Source organism: Rhynchophorus ferrugineus, unplaced genomic scaffold (assembly GCF_030347505.1).
Source record: "Rhynchophorus ferrugineus isolate W39M unplaced genomic scaffold, kcgeb_rfMv2 rfM4, whole genome shotgun sequence".
In the NCBI taxonomy this organism is placed as follows: domain Eukaryota; kingdom Metazoa; phylum Arthropoda; class Insecta; order Coleoptera; family Curculionidae; genus Rhynchophorus; species Rhynchophorus ferrugineus.
In genome coordinates, this window is record NW_027472583.1 from 3,372,572 (window position 1) to 3,397,683 (window position 25,112).

The 25,112-nt window shown below is 33.2% G+C and overlaps 1 protein-coding gene across 2 annotated transcripts in view; it reads left to right on the top strand.

The window, feature by feature from the left end:
- The first annotated feature begins 7,773 nt into the window (after positions 1-7,773).
- The window catches only part of sick (sickie), a 307,284-nt gene continuing 289,945 nt past the window's right edge, over positions 7,774-25,112 (top strand). For both annotated transcript variants that reach the window (XM_076404304.1, XM_076404305.1), the window contains exons 1-2: positions 7,774-8,056; positions 22,166-22,404. In XM_076404304.1, coding sequence (XP_076260419.1) covers positions 22,321-22,404 — 84 coding nt within the window. In that variant the 5' untranslated portion in view covers positions 7,774-8,056; positions 22,166-22,320. The remainder of the gene's footprint in view (positions 8,057-22,165; positions 22,405-25,112) is intronic.

A 25,112-nucleotide genomic window follows, 5' to 3' on the forward strand; every position in this document is an offset into this window, starting at 1 on the left:
CGCGTGGATTATATTCTGCATGAAGTTTTTGGCACGAGAAAGATGTCTGCGCGAACGGTGCCGTGATTGCTCACCCCGGACAACAAGCGCAACTATGAAACCGCTTCACAGCAGTCTTTGACGTTGTTTAAGCGTAATTCCTAGCAGTTTCTGCGTCGTTTTTTGATCGCTGACGATACATGGATTCACTGATAATAAGGTGAAGAGTGTCCTATCGACCGGAAAGGTGGTAGCCACCGTTTTCTGTGATTATTAAGATGTGGATTAAATCGACTACTTTCGGAAGGATAAAGCGGCCACAGGGCTGTACTATGCCGAATTATTGGGCCGATTAGACGCCGAACTGCAGAAAACACGGCCATTTGGTGAAGAAGAAAGTGCTTTTCCACCATGACAATGTACTAGCTCACACCTCAGCACTCGCCACGGCCAAATTGTTCGAATTTGACACACTGCTGCTCCATCCATCGTATTCTCCAAGCTTGGGTCCGTGCGTTTTTTTTTGTTTCAGAATAAAGTGGTCATCACTGCCACGGAGGCCCACTTGGAAGACCTCGAGAAAACGTATTATTCAGACGAGTTAAATACGTTGGAGCATCGCTAGATTAAAATTATCGCGTAAAAACTACGTTGAGAAGTAAATCACCAGTTTTCCAAAATTTTCGCTTCTCTTTTGTAGACTAAAAATTGTTTAATCGTTATTCAAGTTTACGTTACAACAAAAATATCTCTAAAAAGTCTCCAGTTTCGTTTTAATGGATCCTCGAAAGAAAACTGTATGCAATTTCTTCTGACAGGAAACATAAAGTTGAAAACAGGTTGCAGCTTGACGTGCAAACGTAATACAATAACTTATTACTTTCATCTCGTTTAAAAAAAGGGGGCGCAAGAAAAAAAAACATCAATGAAAACCGAAAAGTTTTATGCCAGATCTCATAAATAATGCGCCGGCGATGTCTTACATTTCGGGGGCTGACCTTTTTTTATCTTCGCCTTTATATTTTATTCATGTACAGAGTGTGGACAAAATAGGAGGATGGACCAGTAGATGGCCCCGAAATCTAGGCTGGAAACTGGCGTTTACTTTATATGCGGAGGATGTTGGGTACGGAGCCAATTCTCCTTTTGCGTTTATGACAAATCCCGAACCAGAAGATAACACGAGAATTTGATATCGTCAATATGGGTATATGTAAATGCGAGCCATCGATTTGAATCCTCCGTAATAGAAATTTATCGTAAAAAATACAAGGAGACCTTCGAATAGAAATTGTTTTGGTAGAATAGAATTGTTTTGGTTCGAGATTCATCAACAATTTCTTTTCTACAATTTTTATTACTAAATTATTACATTGTTACTAGTCGTTTCCGTCTAACCTACAATTTGTCTGCATGATAACTTAAATATAGGTATATTACTAGGAGGACCCATCGGCCCTATGTCAGTCTCTGGTGAAATAATGTTTATACATGTCACTGCTGTATTTTTTTTAAATGCACCTCACTACACAACACTACACAAGATCAGATGGTTTGATTCTTTTGAGTCCGTATCCTGTTCTTGTGGTATCCAAAAGCTGCAATACTTCAATATTATCAAGAGAATGGAGTATTTCCTCACGCTCCTTTGCAATTATCTTGATTTCTGAAGGTCTAGATGTAAGTAATCAGTCTAATAGTAATAGTATTTGGGTGCGCAATACCTCTCAGGACCTTGTTCTGAAAAATTTGTATTTTATTTATGTTACTCTTTGCCGAACATCTCCATAATTGAACTCCATATGTCCATATAGGTTTCAATATTTGCTTATATAATAGCAATTTATTATGTACTGATAATTGTGATTTTCTTCCAATTAGCCAGTACATTTTCCTATATTTCAATTCCAGTTCTTTTCTATTCTTCTTTAGACGTTCCTTCCAGCGAAGCTTTGCATCAAGATTTATTCCGAGATATTTAGCGTTGTTACTATATGGAATGATAGAATTATTTAATGTTATTGGTACTTGTATGGTCTGTTTATAGGTGAACTGCACATGTACAGATTTACCTTCATTAATTCTTATTTTCCAAGCTTGTGTCCAATTATTTATATTGTCACTTGCCTGTTTTAATTTTCGTGATGCTTCTTCACTATTGTCTCCGACAGCTATAATCGCAGTATCATCAGCAAATGTAGCCATCGTAATATTCTCCATTGTAGCACAAGCGTAGAGTAGGTAAATCATTGGTCCCAGTACACTTCCTTTTGGTACACCTGCTTTAGCTTCTTTTATTGTAGAGTAAGCTTCTTCTTGCTTGACTCTAAACATTCTGGTTGTAATGTACGATTTTAATAGTTCGATGTGTTGTTTTGGTAACATTTTCTGTAGTTTATGAACAAGGCCTTCATGCCAAACCTTATCGAAGGCTTGTGCTACATCTAAGAATATAGCTGAGCATATTTTTTTACTTTCGTAGGCTTTTTCAATAATATCTGTTATTCTGTGGAACTGGCCAATTATTGAACGCTGTTAATAAACCCAAACTGGTGTGTTGGTATTGCGTTTTTTCTCTCTATGATCGGTTTTATTCTATCAACAGTGGTTTTTCAAAAACCTTAGATATTACTGGCAGCAGTGATATAGGTCTATAGGCTTTTATTTCGTTTCTTTTCTGCAATAATTTAAAAACTAGATAAGACTAAGATGTGTTTATTTCTTTATATAATCTCTTATAATTGTATGACGGATGTTAAATAAGAATCATTCAAGTCCACGAGTTTAGTTTGAGTTTGACCTGACAAATTTAGATGTATATCTAAGTGGTTCACTTTATATTTTTAAAAATAAAACATCTTTTATTGGGTACGTTTTGTACAATATTAATTATAAAATTATTTATGACTACTTTTCATATGCATTTGGATCAGTTCACAAACAAGACCAAAGTGGAATAAATACATCAACATGTTTTTTTCCAAATTAAAATTAAACTCAACTAATTATAATACTGAAACTGATACACTGTACCCTTTCATGTGGTTTGGTTCCCTTTAATCTTCGAATTTCCTGTGCGTTGTCCTGTATTTCCATTTTGCATATTTTTTCGTGTGTTAACTATTAGTTTTTTCTTGTTTAATTAATATTATAACATGATAACGTTAGCATACCAATCGTTGATAGTGGATTTTCCTGGTGCAGTGTCCGGAAACTCGGCATCAAGCCAAGTTATTGCTTCAACTGTATATATTCCCTTCAAAAAGCAATATTTTATCAACACTTGAAATTCCTTTTCATCCATTTTTTTTTCATAATAACAAAAGTTGCTTCATTCAAAATGCTATAATTCGTAAACAATGATCCGACAGCTGTCGAATTTATACAGGCATCTTTTGAGAGTTAGGGCTAACTAAAAAACATACGGATTTAATTCTAGTAGGGCTATCTATGTATCAGGCCGGGGAATTTTCAATTGACCTGTCAATTTAATCAATCATTGAAATGGATGCCGAGGTATAGAGTCAAGCAATATTATGTTATTGTTATATTAATTATGTTCTTATTATTTTTCCAAAAGGTATCAATAATAATGAGAAGCCGGCTTGGTGGCGTAGTGGTAAAGGCGATGGGAGGGTCCTCCTACTGTTGCGATAGCCGCGGGTTCGAATCCTGCTGGGGCATGGTCGTAAATGCATGTTTGTCATTGTTTAAAATTTGTGAATGTTCTAGGCAAGAGTGTAAAATCCGACAAGGAAAATGATCCCAGTCACGCCAGTAACCAGGCTGGGTAAGACCGGGTGTCTTCTAGGATGATTTCTAAAGTTGGTCACTCGCCAGTTTGTAGGCTTAATGCTGAGGACCTAGCTTAAGGCTCATAGTTGGTAAAAGGAGACTTTAAAATATATTTTAAAAAAAATGAGACTCGATTAAATATTTATTAAATGCCATATAATAATAACTATAAAATATTTTAATAAATAAATTAGAATAAATATTTTTTTATGATAATCGAAACGGACTTTTTGTACTTATGAAACATTATGTCGAGCTAGGGTAATAATACTGAAACTCATACAGCTGTACGAGAAAAAGACATTCTAAGAGTAAATATTTGAACAAGGAGGCTGAAAAGGAACAAAGCTCCTGTTGAAGGGTTTTATTCAAACATCCTTTATCAAGATATAGCGGGAGTTCTTGAAAATTTAAATCAAAGAAATATAAATAATTAAGTACCCTCAAAATTGCAACAGTGAATATAACATATTTATTATTTAATATATTAGTAATATAACAAATAATAAAATTTTAATATTTGCTGCTGGAAAAATAGTTGCCATATAGTTTTAAAAATAGGTGATTAAAGATACAAGTTTGTTTTAACATGAATTTTATAATTTAATTAAAAATTTAAATATTGTACGAACCGTATTTTGTCTGGTACTTTATTGGTATATGAACTTTTTGGTTGTAGGTGAATTCCGGGTGCACTGATTCAGTCTCGTTGACTTTTATTGTCCATATCTGGCTCCACTTATTTATATAATTACTTGCGTTTATACTTTAACTCCAATAGGAAGTATCGCTTCAACGAAAGTGATGTTAGGTTTTTGATAGTATTAAAAAAGATCTATTCATATTTGCTTGCACATGCTTCTGACCAAACCTTAGTGGTTTGGTGTGGCCCTACTCCATCGCTGTAAATATCTGTTGAGATACTTAAGCAAAACGTATATTTAGTAAATCAGGCAAATTTGAAAGAGAGTGGACTTGCTTTGATAAATCGACCATATAGTCTGGACCTTGCTCCATCCGATTACCACTTATTCTGATTTCTGTAAAACTATCTTAATGATATAAAGCTTGTTTAAAAAGAGGATTGTCAAAATAGCGTCTTTCGTTAATTTTAGTTTTTCAATACATATACATTTATCGTTGATTAGTATTAAGAGAATATGGATTAAAGGTAAATTTATAAATGTGGAATTCTGTACAGCTTAAGCCATCTTCTGTAAAATGTCACAAACTGTGTTCAGTTATATTTAATATCGTATATATATAATTCCTCCAATAAAACAACGAATGCACGTCGTTGGTTACGTCGAATATACTTCCAAATTCAGTTTGTAAAAAAGTGACATTTGTTTTAAACTCGGTGCGATTTTTCCTTCTCATTCTACTAGTTCAGGTCTCCTAGTTAAAAAGAGACAAAATGATGTTACTGAATATACATTCGAATCTGTCTACAAAGTTCGACTGGTGTTGGTATTTGTCGACCCTGTTGTCTGTAAAATTCTTTAAGACATCAGTCATAATAACTAGAGGTTACAGCCCGGCCTCTCGAAAATTACAACAGGCAAGTGACAATATAAATAATTGGACACAAGCTTGGAAAATAAGAATTAATGAGAGTAAATCTATACATGTGCAGTTAACCTATAAACAGACCATACAAGTATCAATAACATTAAATAATACTATCATTCCATATAGCAACAACGCCAAATATCTCGGAATTAATCTTGATGCAACACTTCGCTGGAAAGAACATATAAAGAAGAAAGGAATAGAACTGGAATTGATATATAGAAAAATGTACTGGCTAATTGGAAGAAAATCACAATTATCAGTACATAGTAAATTGCTATTATATAAGCAAATACTGAAACCTATATGGACATACGAAGTTCAATTATGGGGATGTTCTGCAAAGAGTAACATAAATAAAATACACATTTTTCAGAACAAAGTCCTGAGAGGTATTGTGGACGCGCCCAAATACTATAGTACTGATTATCTACATCGAGACCTTCAGATACCCACAGTCAAGAAATCAAGAGAATTGCAAGTGGGCATGAGAAAAGACTCCGATCTCATGAGAATATTGAAATTTGCAGCTTTTGGATGCCACCAGAGCAGGACACAGACTCGAAAGAATCAAACCACCTGATCTTGTGTAGTAGAGTTGTGTAGTGAGGGGCATATAATAAAAAATACAGCAGTGACATGTATAAACATTATTTCACCAGAGACTGAGATAGGGCCGATGGGTCCTCCTAGTTATATACCTAGATTTAAGTTACCATAACGACAAATTGTGGGTTAAAAAAATACTGTAGAGTATTCTGTGTTCATAATATAAATGAGCATTTGGTTAGAATATATGAGAAGAGAAAGAATATTAACTGTTTTGCAGATATGGCAAATTCATTACGGAAATCGAAGTGATTAAATCTGATATAATTTCACCAAAAAATTGTATACGGTAGTAACAGTAGAAACTAAGGAGAAATTCTGTGATATCAAAATTATTTGACAAGAAATACAGAAACGAAAGAAGCAACTAAACATAAAAAGGCAAATATGTTCTTCAATGAAAATGAAATAAAATACTTCGATACACAATTGTTAATTAGGTCGAGTAGGCTTCCAGGATAACTATCTAAAGAACTTAGAACTGTTTCTCATGGGAGGTGGGTAAAGGAGTTAATATAATTATAATAAAACAACCCTAACCTTCAAACTATTGTGTCTGTATAATTATCTACAGTTTAACTCATTCGATAATATATGCATTAGATGTGTTATAATGAAACTAGCGACCCGCCCCGGATTCGCACGGGTGCAATGCTGATACTAAATTAAATACACTACAGAAAAAATATGAACGTTGTATATAAAAACATAGCGGCCCGCTCCGACTTTGCACGGGCATAAAATATATATGCCTATGTCACTCAATGAAAACATGATTAAAATCGATCCAGTATTTTTGGTTCATTCATTACTGCCCTTGGCCTGCACGCATTAAATTTGGAGTAAAACAATTCCTCTTCCCCTATACTTACTATGAAGATTTCCTGCTATCTTTGGAATATCTAAATTCATACAATTTTTATTACATTACACATTTTTAAACGCAAATTTTAAATTTGTAATATCTCCGAAAATATTTGTTTAATTTACATGCTGTAAGGAACCATATTGATCTATATTAATTGCACACTGTATTAAAGGTACTTAATTCGATAAGGATTAATGCCGTATTGCTTAAAATAGCTTCGTAAATAAGCCATTTTCTCACGTAAAAAGTAAACAATAAAAATGGTTATTGTGGGTTATCCCTAAATGATAAACATATACCATCGCGGACTTTTTTGTAGACTTATGGTGTACAATACTGTAGTACATTAATTTGATCTAACTCGTAGGGTTAGGCAGCGTTTTTGCTAATTGCTAAATAAGCCTAAAAAAATAGGTTAATTTACGACATCACGTTAGAAACCTCTAAAATTAGCAATGTTGCCTTAGTATATTATGCATGTATTGTACATATAAACCTTCCTCTTGAATCGCTCTATCTATTGAAAAAAACCGCATCAAAATCCGTTGCGTAGTTTTAAAGATTTAAGCGCACATAGGGATATAGGGACAGAAAAGGCGACTTTGTTTTATACTATGTAGTGATAATACAAAATGAACCGTGCTGGTGTCATAATTTTCGATGACGTTCATTGACCAATTTATTGGAAGGGCTATAGCTTACCAATTTTAATAAGTATCCATGTTTGTTGTTTGTAAGGTATGGAAAAAGATAGTGATTGATGTTTTTTGTAACGTCTGGGCGTGAATTGATCTACCAGGTGATGGGAACAAGAACAAGAGCGCCTTTTTCTTCGCCGATGACATAATTCATTATTTCCACCGTGTCAGCTGCGAAGCGGCGTATGCCGGTAGCGCCTGCGTTTCTGGAACGGGAACGCCGTCCGGTCCGAGAGCGACATCGTCGAGCGCCAGTTGCGATTCGGTGGAAGCGCCATCGACGGAACGGAAGAGCGGGCGTCGCGACGTTATCGCCCACGGTGCGTGTTCGACGATATCAGACGCGTTCCCGATGTCTGGGCCGACCGCGGAGCGCGGGTTACGCGATACCTGGACGGCGGCTCCGACAAATGTTATCGCTCCAGGTGGAAGGGTCGCTCCGAACCAGACGCATCATATGGTGCATTAAACTACGTGTCTGTGCGTGTGTTATTTGTTGATTTAATCGTTAATAGTGTTAAAATTTCGATTTAAGGTAATTGGCTGATGGATTTATCGTCAGCGTTATGCGAGTTTCGTTAGCCGATATGTTAGTATCAAGTTATAATTGTTATAATTGTTACCATAGTGCTGGGAAGAAATTAAATTCGGGTTTTTCTAGAAAAAACATATTCTCGCTATCGAAATCACCATCATCATCATCAATATATAACTGGCACTTGGAGAGAGTTATCTACTTTTCAAACAACTTGCCCGCTGTCGGTGTTGCAGGACTTTGAACATTCTTCACTAAATCTTACCACTGTTAGCGGCCAGCTCTTCTACACTCGGACATTGTCATTTTTTTTGGAGCTGTTTGTTCGGTCTTCCACCCAAAAGGTCTATATCGCATCTGAAGTGTGTGAGGAAACCGTTCACTGAATTTGTTCCTCAATTGTGCATTGATTGTCGCATAAGAAGCCAATGACCTCATTTCTAACACGATTTCGGTGAGAAACATATGGATTTTGCTAAGCAAAACGAAACATAAAGCTTCCACATGCTAGACTGTAACAGTGCCCAAGTCTCGAGGTCATACGGACACATTAAAGAGGTAACCATTCTAAAGTGGCAGATTTTAGTCTTGATTGTAACATAGAAGACTGTAATTGGGTTGTGTAACCGTACAACTTCTGGAAATTCTTCAAAAATCGCCAAAATTCACAAAAATATGTGGGTCTTACTGTTGACATGAGGGAAAATCAAGGTCTTCTCTATTAATTTTTCTTTATTATCTATTATAGCAATATGTTAAGTTAATGCTAATATGCGATTAGTTTTTTTCCTAATCTGCTACGGTTTTAAACTTACAAAGTACTTATTCTATGATAACCACTTCGGGCTTAAAAACTGTGTCACTATTTTTATGCACTGAGTTTTACCAATAATTTTACTGTACTAAATCAAATGGTTTTCTCCTCTTCAGTCTTCTAACTGACCCATCATTATCATATTAGTCATTATAGACATATCATATATTATAGGTCATATTAGACATGTGTAAATTTTGGTAATCTGCATCTCTGGATTGGTTCTTCAATTCACTTCATTTCAATCTTCTAATACGGTCAGAGATGAAAACATACGGAATTTGCCTTGGGTATCTCGTTTGAGTGACCTCAAGCTTTCAGATGCCAGCCTGTGGCAATGTACAAGTCTCGAGGTCATGCAAAAAGATTACCGCTCGAAAGACGCGATTTTTAGTCTTGGTTGTAATATTTCCCCTCTTCCACAGGCACCGTGTTATAGAAGAAAAAGTTCCTGTACCGTGATCGTTTCGGCTTATTACTTCTCCTATGTTGCTGATCCTTGAACTTGAAATAAATAATAGTAACAGTAAATGACAGATATATTTATTGAACTGAAGAAATAACATTTCATTTGTCATTATTATGATGATGAATTAGCTGCAGCACTTTACTCTGTAGGACCTAATAATATAACTGCTTCCACAAGATCAATAAAAGCAAATATTTTATTTTGGTGCTATTTCAAAGTATTGTACAACTTATAACTAATATACATTAAAACGTTTTGTTTTTCCCACTGAGGCTCCCCTTTGTACATTTTCGCTTCTGGGAAAAACCTGGAAGTTCTCTCTGAAGCATCCAACAATAGTCTCCATTCTTTTAATCTCCTGGTAAAATAGTTCACTTTGCTCTTCACTCACCTCTTCCAAATTTTGCCCGTAATCGTGGTGGGAATGAAAAAATGTACTTTTATACTCATTAGGCAACCTAAAGTTTGAAATGCTTTGAACATTATTTTGAGGATTTGTTTATAGTGTCTTTATAATTGGTTAAAATGTTTCTATAATCTCCTTAAAAGCAATCCATCCTTCTCTTTGAGGACTGGTCATGGGCGTGATGAATTGTGGGTCAGACATAAGCCGTCTAATGACTGGTCGGACGAAAACACCTTTCTTTACCTTTGCTTTTACTACTTAACAGACTTGTACTATTCAGAGTTATTTTATATTTTCGTATAATTTTCACGTAATATAGCACACGTTTGATAACGTAAACACTCAACTATGAAAACGTTGCATTAATGTAAACATAAAATTCATACTATTCACCAATTAAGGCAAAATTAATATTATTATGGCTGTTGAAATATTTGTTTCGTTTCGTTTGTCTTTTAATAAAACGTTTATTATTTAACATAACTTAAATCACTTCGTTAATGTAAGTATTTCAGTAACAGGAATTACACTTGCTTTGGTTAAGTCAGCATTAACGCGCCTGCTGTATTTTTAGAGAAAAACAAATTTGACAAATAACATGAATTACTTAATATATCCGAAATGGAGTCCATTAATACACAATTAATTCTAGTTGGGCATAAATAATGTGGCTGCCAATTAAATTTAATAGTGTTGGAACATATAATAAACTAGGTTTTGTTATTTATATCTTGGTTCCGTTCTTGTTGTTGAAGGATTTGGGCATCAGCCAAAATTCGATCACGTAGTCGAACAAAAGAACAATAGAATAACAAAAATAAAATGAAAATATTCTATGATATGAATTATTTGATATTTATTATAGACTGTAAAAATATGTTCACCAATTATAAACGATTATGATCCTTAGACATGGAAGGCTTGATATTATAAATTGGTTACAATTAATCATATTTAATTTTAGTCTAATATTTCAATATTTATAGTGCCTACACAATATTTCAAATCCAATACAATCTATATTTAAATGTGGGAAATGTTAAACATTTCTTTTAAGAGAATTCATAAAGTAGTATAGATGGTTGCCTTTTATATATTGGGTTTTTATTGACGACTTATTTGGGTAGGTGTTTTTATTTCAAGACAAATATAATTAAAGTTAAACGTTATTAAATAAGTTTAGGACGCATCTGATGCAACAACAAATTTTACATATTCAGTTCAGCACTCCCTCACAGCTTTTTCGTAGATTAATTTGTCTTTGGTCTAGGCTTCAGCATCGACAATAACTTCGTAGTGCAAGCCAAACCTCTGTCATTTGAGAATTTTTTGAGGTCGAGAAATATTGCAATCACTGGGTATCAAATCAGTATTATACAATGAGTGACAAGGAAATACCTAGATTAGTTCATTTAAATAGACCATTCCAAGTTTCCACCGTAACTTTTAACGTGAAGGCTAGTAGTACCACACTAGTTCTGGGGATATTTGTTCATTATAAACAAGTCAATAAACCTAAAACCTTCTTGAGTAGGCCAACTATGAATTGAATAGCTCACATCTCTACTATACATGCAATTTTCAACTAAACCTCACATTTCCTCTTCAGAGTTTTTTTCTGGTATCCCCGTATAGTTTCTTCTTAATATTTTTTGTTAGTTTTTTATGTGAATAATTACTCTGAAATTGATTAATTTATGTTATAATTATAGAACCTAAACTGCCATAATCTTTCTTGATATAGACGAATTTATCTCAATATGCAGAGCCAGTTCTTTTATGAATTTAAATACTTAACAAAGAAGGATTGGATAATATGAGCAATTTTTGGAGCAAGCCTTTAATACTTTAATGATTTTCATTGTGCCTTCAACAAAAAATCATACATGGAGTTATCAGTTTAGCTCAAGCACATTAAATGAATTAAATTAAATACAACGGATTAATTGATTCAATCTTTTTATTTTCGTTATAAAAGTTTTATCATATAAAAACTTATAACTTATTTAACTGGTTATATCATCAAGTGTCGATTTAGTTTGTGTATAGTGCCCTTCTATTTTTTTGGATTGAAAACAAGTGGAAGTCTCAGGTTGTCAAGTTAGGATTTTAAGGAAAATATCTTAGTAAATTGTAGCCCAAGTAACGCATCCCACCCTTAACATCGCCAATGCATCCTTGTAAACAAGTAGATGTCAGGTCGAGAACTTTTCACCTTACTTTCGTATACTTTTTGATAGCCAGTGGATTTATATCGAGTTTATTTTCATATAAAATATATATGTACAGCAAGTTATTGGGGACTAAAATACGACTTTTAGAGCTAAATAGGCCTAAGTTTCTGAATACAAAAAATAAATACTTAATTTTATACAACAAATTTTTAATTTTATTTAATTTTTTTTAAAATTTAATTTAATTTTATAGACAAAATATATTTGATTTCTATTATTATTCATGTTAGGACATCACCATTTTCAAAGTCTTACTCTTTTTGGCAATTAAAGTGACAAAAATATATCTGATGTGAGGCAGTTCAAACTCTATCAATAAATTTTCAAACAAATATTATGATGTTACATTGAAAATACAAAGTAAACATGCAAAATACGTTTTAGTTTCAACCATTAGGCTTGATTTAAAACTCTTCGTGTAACTGCTAGGATCATTTTGCACATAAAAGATGTTTATTCGCATAGTTGAAGATTGTAAATGGCCGCCTGTCAAAATAAACTGGCGGAAAATAAGTTCTATTGATTTAGTACGAAATAGCTTGGGCTTGTTTTGGCGTTTAAAATAATAATTATTGTAGTTTTATGTCGAATAATTTATATCATATGTTTGAATATTAAATGGAAATTGGAGAGAATTAGTTACTAACGTAATTGAGGAATTGTGACCAATATAGTGTCCATTTCTTGCTCCATGTAAAAATGTCTTCCATTTTCCATTTGAATAGAAATTTTTCATCTGTTCTGAAGCACTTTTCTGGTACATTCATCTAAACTTCGTGCAGATCGCCCTCTGCATGATGCTGCTTCTGGTGGTTCTCATAGTGTCTTTAGTCTCGTCTGATGTCATCTAAGTGCTATGTTTCTTCCAATTGAATTGCCTTTCATTGATACATTATTGAGGTTGTCCTTTTATTATTTCTCATTCTGTCCATATGTATTGCAACCCTGTTTCTTCTAAAGTATTTCATTTCGGGTGCTTCTATGTTACTTTTATTTTTCTTTGACAATACTGACGTCTCTCAACCTAATGTTAAATTTGGTACCTGAGTTGTTTTGTACGTTTCGATTTTAGTTTGCTTGATATTTCCTTTTTATCAATGAATATTATATTCATTTCTGGCGTTCATTTCCATCTTTCGCCCATTACTTTTGCCCAAAAGCTTTTAGTTATTCTATTTTTACATCCTCTTTCCATATTCTCTTAGTATTATATTCCGTCTCTTTAGGACTTTTTGTAGGTTTTCTTATCTATCACTTTTTATTTTGACATCATCTGTAAAAACTCTTACCGACACATACATGTAGCCCTGTTTTGCCTATTTAACATTAACAAAATATTTAATATTTATTATTTCATCCATTAATATTATAAACAGGGTTGTGCTTAAACTTCCATGATACAAAAATTATTTAATTTTTAGGACCTGAAGAAATATTTCGAGCTTTCACAATTATTCCTCAATATCTTTAACTAATATATGTATCCTTTATAGTTACTCGATGTTGAATAACTCCCATGACTTTCAAGTATCTAAAAATTATTGACTGGTTAACATTTAATGTTTTTGAAAGTTTTTCTTGTGTTTGCTGATCTTTCATTTTGCTGGTATACTGGACTTAATATGTGATTTTTTGCCTCGGATTATCATTGTGTTTCTACTTATCATCACTAGCAACTTTACTATGTATATATTTTTTTTGCTCTTAAGTTCCTAACTAATAAAACATCTAAATTATTTAAATATCTTTGAAATCTTTGCATAATCATTGGTAATCATTTATTCATATTCGTGTTGAATGTTATGAATGTTCTTCCATTGTTCATCCTGACATAGTCTTTTTTACAAAATGACGCCTGTTCTGACTAGAGGAAAATACAAGCAGGTGTGTCACAGGGTATCTGATGTATTGATACCAGTCCTTTGTCTGCTGTACACTTAGTTGCTAAAATTCTTTATTCTGCCTGGAAACATCTGACAAAAACTGAGAAAAGTTTATATTCGATATTGTAAATTTAATATAGAATAATAGACATTAAAACGGTTCAATCTGTTACCATGGTGATTGTTTTGAGACAGCGCACACTCGGCATCATCTCGATCGGTGGGCACTCCTTCGGGCACACTAACCCAATAACAATAAAAAATGAGGGAAATTACTGTTAAAGGCTCGTTGGCGCGAAGGGAAATTTTTCTTGTCCTTCGAGTCCGCCCCGGCCGGAACAAATTCACGACATAAATTAATCCGGGATGGAGCGGGCTGCGTAGCCATTTCAATCCCCCCCCCCCTACTCCATCCTTCCCGGTTTCCCGGCAAAGTTTCCCGATTTCGGTCGTTTGTTTTATTATCCTGAAAAATTCCAGAACCGTTTAGGAGAAAGCCCACTTAGATCTCGGTTTTTTTTAGTATTATCATCCGAAAAAAACGTAAGACCAAGAGGGCAACACTAGGTTGTTAAATAACTTTTGTAGTCAGATAACAGTAGCACGAGTTTATGGGTTTAAATATGTTACAAAAACTTCATAGTAACCTCTTTCTTCGACGAAAATCGCTTTTTGTGGTTGGGAAAGTCAAAGGGATCTAAATCCAGCTAATAGGGTGAATGTTATATATCGTATAATGAGTGCAATATATCGTACCTATTTTTTGTGTAGTGTAAAAGACTGAGGCATATGTGAGTAAACCTTGATATTCTTATGAACTTCATCGATTTTTTTTCAATAATTGACTTGTTATTAGCCACTCATCACTATAAACAGCACCAATTATCTCCATATTGAACATACATTGGGTTATTTAATATGTTTTATTGCTAGATAACAACAGTACGAGTTTACGGGTATATTTTTTTGTGGTTGGAGAGGTCAGAGGGATATAAATCTGGTTAATGGGGTGGATGTTTCTATGTGTTATATCTTATTAAATTTTTTCATAATTGACTGATCTCATCTTGATAAACATTGGGTCATCACTATAAACTTCACCATATTGAACATAAATTGGGTTGTTTAATATGTTTTTGTTGCTTGATGACAATAGTATGAGCTTATTGTTGGAGTATAGTATAAAAATATCCGAGTTTATTTGTGGTTGTTGAAATCAAAGGGATCTAAATCTAGCTACTGGTGCAGATGTTGTTACATATTGTACCTTAATTTATTGCTTTTTGCTATATTTTTTGAGTATTATAAAATACTGGGTTTCATCGATTTTTTCATTAATTGACTGGCCATTAGTCATCATCGCTACCTAACTATCAACAATTCTGTCCATATTGAACATAAATTGGCTTTTTTAGTATTTTTTGTTGCTAAATAACAGTAGTGCGAGTTTATGGGTTTAAATAGATTACAAAAACTTCCTAGTAATCACTTCCTAGTTCGATAAAAATCGTTATTTTGCGGTTTTTGCTATATCGTCTTTTGTCTACTGCTTTTGGTCTAAAAATGACAGTTCGATATAACATATAACTCCTACGGTAATTTACTAAAGCTTTTATTCATGAGCTGAAACATTTAATGAATGAATGTATTCTTTTATTTTATCTCATGACTCAGAAATGTCTAAAATGTTCCTTTAATATTAAGTACGTATTTTGGAGGACCCAACATTTCGACACTAATATTTACATTGCCAATTTTAGGCCAAGGATGTTTTTCTTCTCGCGAATGTCGATTCACTATATTTTCTTTAAAACAATTTAATAATGTCAGACATTGAGTCAGTCTCGTTATTTTCAACTTTCATTGACGTCACCGTTTAATAGATTCGAGAGCAAATTAGATTTCCACTTGCTCTATGACAAACGGTATTTTTCGTTGTTCGAAGAATTTAGCTTTCAGAGATCGGCGTGGAGTTTTCCAGGAAATGACTAAGGGGTCAAGACCGAAAAATAATTGCGCCACATTGATTTAATTGAAAGAGAAAAATATTAAATTTAAAAGCTTACTTTCTAATTTTTTTTCTATACTTTCGAAATAAAAAATAGTAAAACTTTTCATAGCTAAGTTTTTTATTACTAGTCGTTGCCGATTAACTTAAAATGTGTCTCTACAGTGACTTAAATCTAGCTACTTATCTAGGAATATCCATTGGCCTTCATTTAGTCTCTATTAAAATTTAGTAATACTTGTTCAGTGTTTCTGCTATTTAGTACATTTCATTACACAACTACATAAGATCAAACGGTTTTGGTTCTCTTGAGTCTGCGGCCTAATACAGTGTTATCCAAGTGTGTTAACACATGGACTTTCTTGATGTCTTATTACGAATCTCTTATATACGATAATAGTATTATTCATATTTATTACTTTATGAACAGTTTTAGGCCAGTTCAGTATGCATTGATTTACTCTCTTCTCTATCTTCTCTTCTATCTATCTTCCATGGTTGGGTCCGCTTATTTGTATTATTACTATATTAGTGTGTTGCAGTTTTCTGGTTGGCGAAGAATGGCTATTGCCTCCAACAGTCATATGGATAGTAGCTAAAGAACAGCACCTTTTACTTCTTTTCTTCTTCTTTTGTTTCTTTCATTGATGAGCTTCTCCTTATTTAACTCTAAACATCATTAATATTTTATGGAGTTTATAAGTAAGACCTCTTTGCCAAAATTTATCGAAGGTTTCAAGAAATAAGGCCCAAGAAATAACTAAGCTGAAAAATAAAATATAAGTTTGTGAAATTATAACTTTTTGCTGCATTAATTATTTAAACAACAAGAGTACATTTTGATGGACATCTGGTGGACTTCTTGACAGAAATTCGTTCCTATATTCAGAAATTCGCAAAGTACCGTATAATTTCTTAACAGACGGAAATAAAAGAAATAAACTATTTTTCAGCCTCCAATAATATTAAACGACATATGATCACTGGTTAATACTAAATGACTTCAAGTCGTATCATTTTGCTATAAAATCTCCACCAATCTATTAGGAACATTTTTAAAATTGACAAGTTTCAAAGAATTGGTTTCGATCTCCTGATGATGACATCCTGGTTAACGAAACCAGTACCGACTTTGACTGACTGTTCTATTTAAGATGACAGCTTGTCCAAACGTCGAAATATATAAATCATTTTTTATTTTTAAACTTGTCGCCGATGAATAGTTACCAGTTTGTAGACCACGTTAATTTATAAATAGCGTGTGTCCTGATAGACATTCACTGAGAAAATTATAGGTTTGCGTTAAAATTACATCAAGTTTTGCTGCGGATCAGTCACAATCATTGTTACTTCCGTTGTTATATTGATTGAATAAGGTCTGGTTTAGTTTATGATATTTTGTTGTATTTTCCTTGCATTGGCTTTAATTTAATATTTGAAATTTTGTTTTATTTATTTTTATATTAGGCAAAGGGAATATATTATTAGACCTATAAATTAGTTTTAGGGGATATGCAATAGATTATGTTACTCTGTATTAAATCACATACGGTAGATTTGTAACCAACTTCATATTGAAGCCTCATTTTTAAGTATGTGTCTTTACTTCGAAAATAGTATGTTCTTTACTTCAGTTTGAAGGAAAAGGCGACTGAAAGTTATGGCATGCCCTTTAAAGCTTAGAGTAACCATGCTTTATCGATTTCAACATGTGAACATTGGTTTCAACGTTTTGAAAATGGTGATATTGACATCGAAATCAAAAGGCATTTTGTACAGTCAGAAAAAAATTAAGACGACCTTTTAAAGGTGTTATTCGATGAAACCATCAATGGCGATTGCTATCGACTACAATTTATGCGTTTGTGGCGATCACTTCACGAAAAATAGCTACCGAGAACATAATAGTGTTAATTTTCAGCATGACAATTTCGACATGTTACAAAACCGGTAACAACATACTCGGAAATATTAAAATAGGAAGTGCTATCCCACCTGCTGTATTCTCCAGACCACGCTCCTTCTAATTACTCCTCGTTCCGGTATATTAGGCCTGAACTGTCTGAGCAGTGCTTCACTTCATACGACTATACCAAAAAATCATTGCAATATGTTAAACAATAAATTAATATTGTTATTGTAACCGTTGTCAAGGTTTCCATATCTTGGTAGTTCCTTAAGTACTTGATCACTTATCATTTTAGCATGAGTATTTTTTGACACTGAAGTTTTTCTGACTCTAGTAAGGTAGCAGGTCCGTCAACAGGGTAAATGCGATGGTATTGGCTAACTATTGAGCAAATAATTCCGCCTTTTAGTTATATATTTTTTTGTCTACTGTCTGTTTTCTCTACTACTTTGCGAGTTTTGATGTCTTGGTCGATTGAATTTGTTAACTGCCTTCCAAAGGGGTAATCAGCATTTGTTTAAGAAAATATTTAATATTTTACACTATGAATTTTCCCTCAACATCTGCATCTGCAAACTTCTGATACTGAACCAGAAATATCAATTTCAAAAATTATAATTTTTATTTTTATTAATTTGGATAATAAAATTTTGTTTTAGTCTTTACGCTGTTTCTCTTGTCTCACTATTTATTGATTGCGGTTGTAGTCTCGAATGGATTCATCATATCCGATACGTCAAGATCACGTTTTAAATACCTATTACCTAATTATTTATTTACTGTGGACTAGTAGTCCATTTAAATCGATAAGAATCAAAATTTCCATATTTACAGATAAGGTAGAACTCTTAGTACTATAAAAATAGCATCCTTAATAAAACTTGGACCAAACAATTGATAAAACTACATTGTATACTTTCGTGAATCTTTTCATGATAATTTGACATTATAAACAGATTTATTGATGATATTGGTAATAATAATTAATATAATTTGTTTCCGTCTTTCTGGCAGCATGGCAATTTGCTAGCCATTCAATCAATGAAGCCATGCTTCATCGATCTGAACAAGCGGAAATCATAAAGCACTATGTCTGGATGCGGCAGAACGTCTTTTGAGCTACTGCAGTCTTGTAACCTGTGGCCGAACATTGTCACGAAAGAAAATAACTTTACCTCTGCTGCTGGATATTGCTGGTATTTTTTGCAACAATACTTTATTCAACTTGGTCGTAGTTGATTCGTTTTTCATCGCCAGTCACAATAGTCTATAGAAAACTCTTTTTTTTTCATGGAAAGCAACAAAATCATTATGGTGAAACATTCGAAACGGAATTTTTAAACAATTTGTATGGTAGTCTTTTTCTTTAGAGCCGCCCGTCCTTTTTGATTCTCATAGTATGTAAATCTGGAAATCGTTGATTCATCTCTAGAATACCTCCAGTTTCAGTTTCACCATAATAGTGTAGAAGTGTTTTATAGTCCTTGGCAACAGATTTATTGAAATCAAACAACAAATGAATGATGAAAATTCAATTTTTAGCGGTCCATGATTAGCATCTGTATGCACCAAATAACACAATAATACTACAGATGTAATGTAGAGAGATATCAAAACCATGAAATTTAAGAGTTAAGTTAGATTTTTTAAAAGTTTATACTGACACTTCGAATTTTGATGATGAATAAATATCGCTGATCAAAATACATGCAACCAATTAATATTTAACTGAACCTTTGAATTCATAGGACATTCAACTGTACAATATATTTTATTTATTTAATTAATTTTGTTAATGATGTTTTATTTAACGTTCTAAGAAAATAAGCTACTATACTAAATAATTACTAAATCAATATTCATTCTAAACCATTTAGAAAAATTAGTGATTCATTAGAGACATTTTATTTATAATTGATAGGGATTAAGAATATTTATATTTAACAACAATAGGACCGAAGCATATCGGTTAAGTTTTAGATCAAAGTTTGCTATGAAATTTTAAATAAAACAAGCTGATGTGCGACCGTAAATAGACGGATAGCCAGATCTAATTATGTACCAATTTGTGGTACACTCGAATGCAACTTCTAGACGATGATTGCCTTTGATGTTTCTCACTGCGATTCTAATGAAATCTGAAGTTGACTGATGAAGTGTGCGCTGAAATACGGCCGACTGTCCGTTGTTTTGTTCCTTGTTTCGGTTTCGATATGGATTTCGGTGTGGATTTAATGCGTATACGGTATATGATGGTAATTATTATAACGATAGTACATGTAATGGAAAACGAAATATATATAACAGTAATAACAGTCACTAATTCATTATTTAGGCTGATTTTAGTATTTTTTATATTGTGAATGTGAATATAATGTTAATACATCAAACAGTATATCAAACTCTTATAAGATTGAGTTATAGGTATAATCTACCAAAAACATTTAAAGAGTGCATAAAAAGTCGCACGGTGGGTGTCTTGAGAGATGGAAGGAGTTCCCCATGAAGCTTTACAATCATGATCGACCACAGGGCATGGGAAAAGTTTCTATAAACAGTTGTGGCTGACAGTGTGAAACTACAACTCCTCCATATGATCTGATGATTGCTGATGATAGTACTATATTTGCAGATAAATATATTGAGGCTTCTAGTATTTTGCATGATACAATTGGTAAAAGTAAATAAATCAGTAGAACATGAGAAAAAATGGGTATCTGCTGTCGTAGTAATAAATCGAATATATTACGTGGCAGGAGCTTTTTCTTCTCTAAGATGGTGCGTAGGAATATATTATATCTATATATTATAATATTATATAATATATCTTTATATAATTTTAATATTATTAATTATTAATCTATATATATATATATATATATATATATATATATATATATATATATATATATATATATATATATATATATATATATATATATATATTAGAAGTGAAATCAGTCGTCTGAGATGCGACAATCAGTGTTGAGGAAAAAATTCAGAGATATAAATTAAAGTTATGCGAACATGTCTGCTGTATGTATATTAAGTGAACTAACAAACTTCTGTAGCAAGCAGCTTCGCGAAAGACATGAATCAAGATCCTAGAAAACGACTTGAAAAGTAGGAGACTAATATTGTCCGAGTCCCATTGATGATGACGAACATTTTATTCTCTATATTAAACCTTAAACTCACTTTTAATGTCACTCCAATGTCTATTATGCTTAAAATTAGTATTTAATTAAATATCATAATCCATCTATTGAGGTGCAGTAATTTTATTAATCACTAGTCAAATCTTCAAATGAACCAGGAAACTATTTTATAATTTAGCTTAAATCAAAGTCCATTTTTAAAATTAGGTTCTAATTTTCGAAATATTAAAAAAAAATCATTATTTTACTAATTTTGACCATTATCGACCATTTATTGAATTAAAAGTTATAATTCAGAAATGAACATGAATTGAACTGAGTTTTTTATACTGCTTGGGATGTGTTTCACGTATTAGGGTTTTTTTTGTCCCTAGATCCTTGGTACCACCTGTTGATTTTTGCTACGTCTTGTTGTAGCCGCTCTCTTTGCTCATCGCTGGTATCGCTAAGTTTTATGGGAGAAAAGAAAAAAGTTGTGAATGCAGAAAGTTCCTTGAGAGACATTCGATCTCCAATCTGATGATAATTCTGCAACTAATTGTTGATTACGTGCTTGTAATCCGGTGATTTGTTATTACTGAGAAAGTTGTGAACAACACTTTGAAACGATGCCAATGACAGTCATTAGTTTTTGAATAACAAATCCTACAAATATATGCACAGAAAGAGGAAAGGAAAGAAAAGAAAGAGGAAACAATTTCACCAAGTGACCACTTGCACAACTTTGTTCTTAAAACTTAGTTCTTGTGTTTAAAATGAATTTCGGCACCCATAGCTTGTCAGTGTTTACTACAGCAAAACCAAAGTACAGCAAGTACGCATACTTGAGTGTATTTGTCATAATTTTCTCTCATTTACCGAGCATATAACATCCACAAACGTAATAAAAACACTGTGAATTTACTATTCAAAGCTGTCCCTAAATTTTCACACGATCCAAGGCACAATCATAACACAATAAGAAGTTACAAATGATGTTTAATGCAAGATCGCCAACTGATGTAAGACGGCGGTGTTACCGCCATGTACGATTTCGAAAACTAGAACCGCTTAAGACCACGCATTGAAGATCTTAGTTCAGAGCATTAAATAACGTTAAGAATTGTTCTCATCTGCTCGAGTCCAAAAATTAACTCGAATTTGTAAACTTATGTAATTAGTAATTTTGTTGCAATATAATTAAGAAAAATGTTAATATAAAATGATAATTGTGTCTATTTTCTTTTAGATTCCGATATTGTTCTGTTGACTCTGCTAGAAATGGAGAAACCCGTGTTTGTTGTTGATGGTGAAAGTTATAGGACAAATAGTGCGTTATATTATCGTAGATTTTTCGTTTTTGTTACGTGATAACGGATCTGGTGCGTAAAGATCGCGAAAGCCATGTTTCCCGGATGTATAAGAGCCCCTAGAAGTGTTCAGGGATCTACCGATGATGTTTCCAAACAGACCAAATCTATTATACAGGTTAGTGCTGGTTATAACAGTGATTACTAATCTTATAATCTAATAGGGATACACTACACTACAAATAATCGTTAATAATAGAGCTCATTATATAATAAGTTGTTATAATGGCTGTCAATCACAGAATTGTATATACTTAGATTATTCAAACAACTTTGGAATAATTCTTAAACTTTAGCATGTTTTATTAGAACAATAACCAAGATGATTAGGTAATGTATCAACTATTTAAAATATATACCAAATATGTGAAGAGTTCATTTCTCTATATAACAAGTCAATTGAAAATTCCCTGGCCTGACACATAGATGGCACTAGTAGAATTAAATTCATTTGTTTTTTTTTAGTTAGCCTTAGCCATCAAAAGATGCGTGTTAAAATTTGACAGCTGTCGTTTTATTAGTTTGTGAATTATAACATTTTGAGTGAAGCAACTTTTGTTATTGTGAAAAAAAAATTGATAAAAAGGAATTTCGTGTTGATAAAATATTGATTTTTGAAGGGAAAAAATACAGCTGAAGCAAAAAGTTTTCCGGACACTGCCACAGTAAAATCAACAAGGATTGGTGTGCTAAGTTTAGACGTGGTGAAATGAGCACCGAAGACGGTGAACGTCACTTTTGACCAAAAACAATGACGAGGTGATGATTCAGAGCAGTGATTAAAAATGATCAAGCGTAATAAACCCCAGTTTTTGTGTCGATATGTGACAATGTATGAAATATGGCTCCATCATTTCATTCCGAAGTCCAATCGACAGTCATCCGAGTGGACTGCACACTATGAACCCGCTCCAAAGCGTAGGAAAACGCAACAGTCGGCTGGCAAGGTTATGGCGTCTGTATTTGGGGATGCGCATGGAATCATTTTCATTGGCTACCTTGAAAACGGAAGGACCATCAACAGCGACTATTACATAGCGTTATTGGACCGTTTGAAGGACGAAATCGCCGAAAGACGGCCGCATTTGAAGAAAAAGAAAGTGCTGCTTCACCAAGACAATGCACCGTGTCGAAAATCCATGAATTGGGCTTCGAATTGCTTCCTCATCCACCGTATTCTCCAGATCTGGCCCCCCGCGACTATTTCCTGTTCTCAGATCTCAAAATAATACTCACTGGGAAGAAATTTTAGTCGAATGAACAGATGATCGACGAAACTGGGACCTATTTTGAAGCAAAGGACAAATCGTACTACAAAAATGTTATCGAAAAGTTGGACGGTCGCTATAATCAGTGTATTACCCTTGAAGGCAATTATGTTGAATAAAAAAAAACTAATTTGGCCAAAAAATGTGTTTTACTATGGTAGGCCGGGGACTTTTTAATAGACCTGTTACCCTCTCTGTTCCATTTATACTAACATACATTTTTAATATAAAAAGAAACGTTTTAAAATAAAATATGTACATATTAATCGTTCTAATACCTAAGAAAAAAAAGCAATTCTTATTTAACCTATATTCTACACCTATTTTACAGTTTCCTACCTAAACCAGCTACTAGCTTAATACTTACTTAAACCTGCTTATCTATTTACAATAATATCACTTCGAATTCGGTACGAGCAACAAATTGGATTTGTTTTGTTCGTAATTTAATTTTGTGTATATGTTAGAAAATTTTATTATTATTTTTGTATCGTTTGGGCTTCTATTTTAAACTGAACATTCTTTATTGAAGTCGATTATAGATAGATTATAATACATGGTTAACCAACAATTTTTAAAACGAAACTCTACACTTTGTCCTGATAACAATGATGAATTTTCATCTTTTAAGGCTCCCGAGAAAGTCGATCGGGTCGAATTTATTTTCGGCATAATTAAAAAGGTAGTTTTTTACCGTACACCATCTGGCAGCGAGAGATCAATGATTCCATCATCCTGTCCCGAAAACCTAGCACGCGTAACACGTCGTATCCTGGTTCGTTTATCGACACGACGAAAGACAAGACGCTAAAGCTCCTTCCGTAGAGCCGAAGGCCCGGCCCTAATGTCGTCTTCTCCGCAATTAATTACCTGAACTGCCGCTTCCGTATTTAATGCTACCACCACGGTTTGGCTTATGGTGGTCTGTTTCATAGTATGTCGCCCTAATGTCACAGTTAGAGAAAATGGTGATGGTACGAGGAGAATTTAAAAACTACAGATTTCCATCTGATTATTTTCCAAGATGTGACCATAGCTGGATAGAATACACGATTTGCATTAATTAAAATTATGAGAAAAAATCAGCTTTAAACTCAAAGAACACTCAGTACTTATACAGATATTTGTGATTTGGAGGGAAGAGCTGCAGTATGGGTGCACTAAAAGGGTATTACAGGGGATGTTCAACTTCATAGCCATCTATTAGATTGGGTCGAAATCACTTTTCCTCAAACTGACATATCATATTTAACTGAATTATTTAAATGCAGGATCCTATATTCTTCTTCTCAATAAAATCAATGAAATTTCGTTATTTTATTAAAACATCTAACCTTTTTCTAATTTTATTTTATGTCTTTAATGGTGGCAATAAATGTATTTTTATTGCCATCCCATGTGGCCCTAATATCCTTTATTGCTATTCGATATATCCCATCCCATCCAATAAAAACTTTGAATATAATTTCTACTTATTCTTGTTTTTTACTTATTTTCTACTATAGGATTTTCTATTAATTCTTGTTCAGGCTTTTGCGAACGTATATAGTCTTTCAAC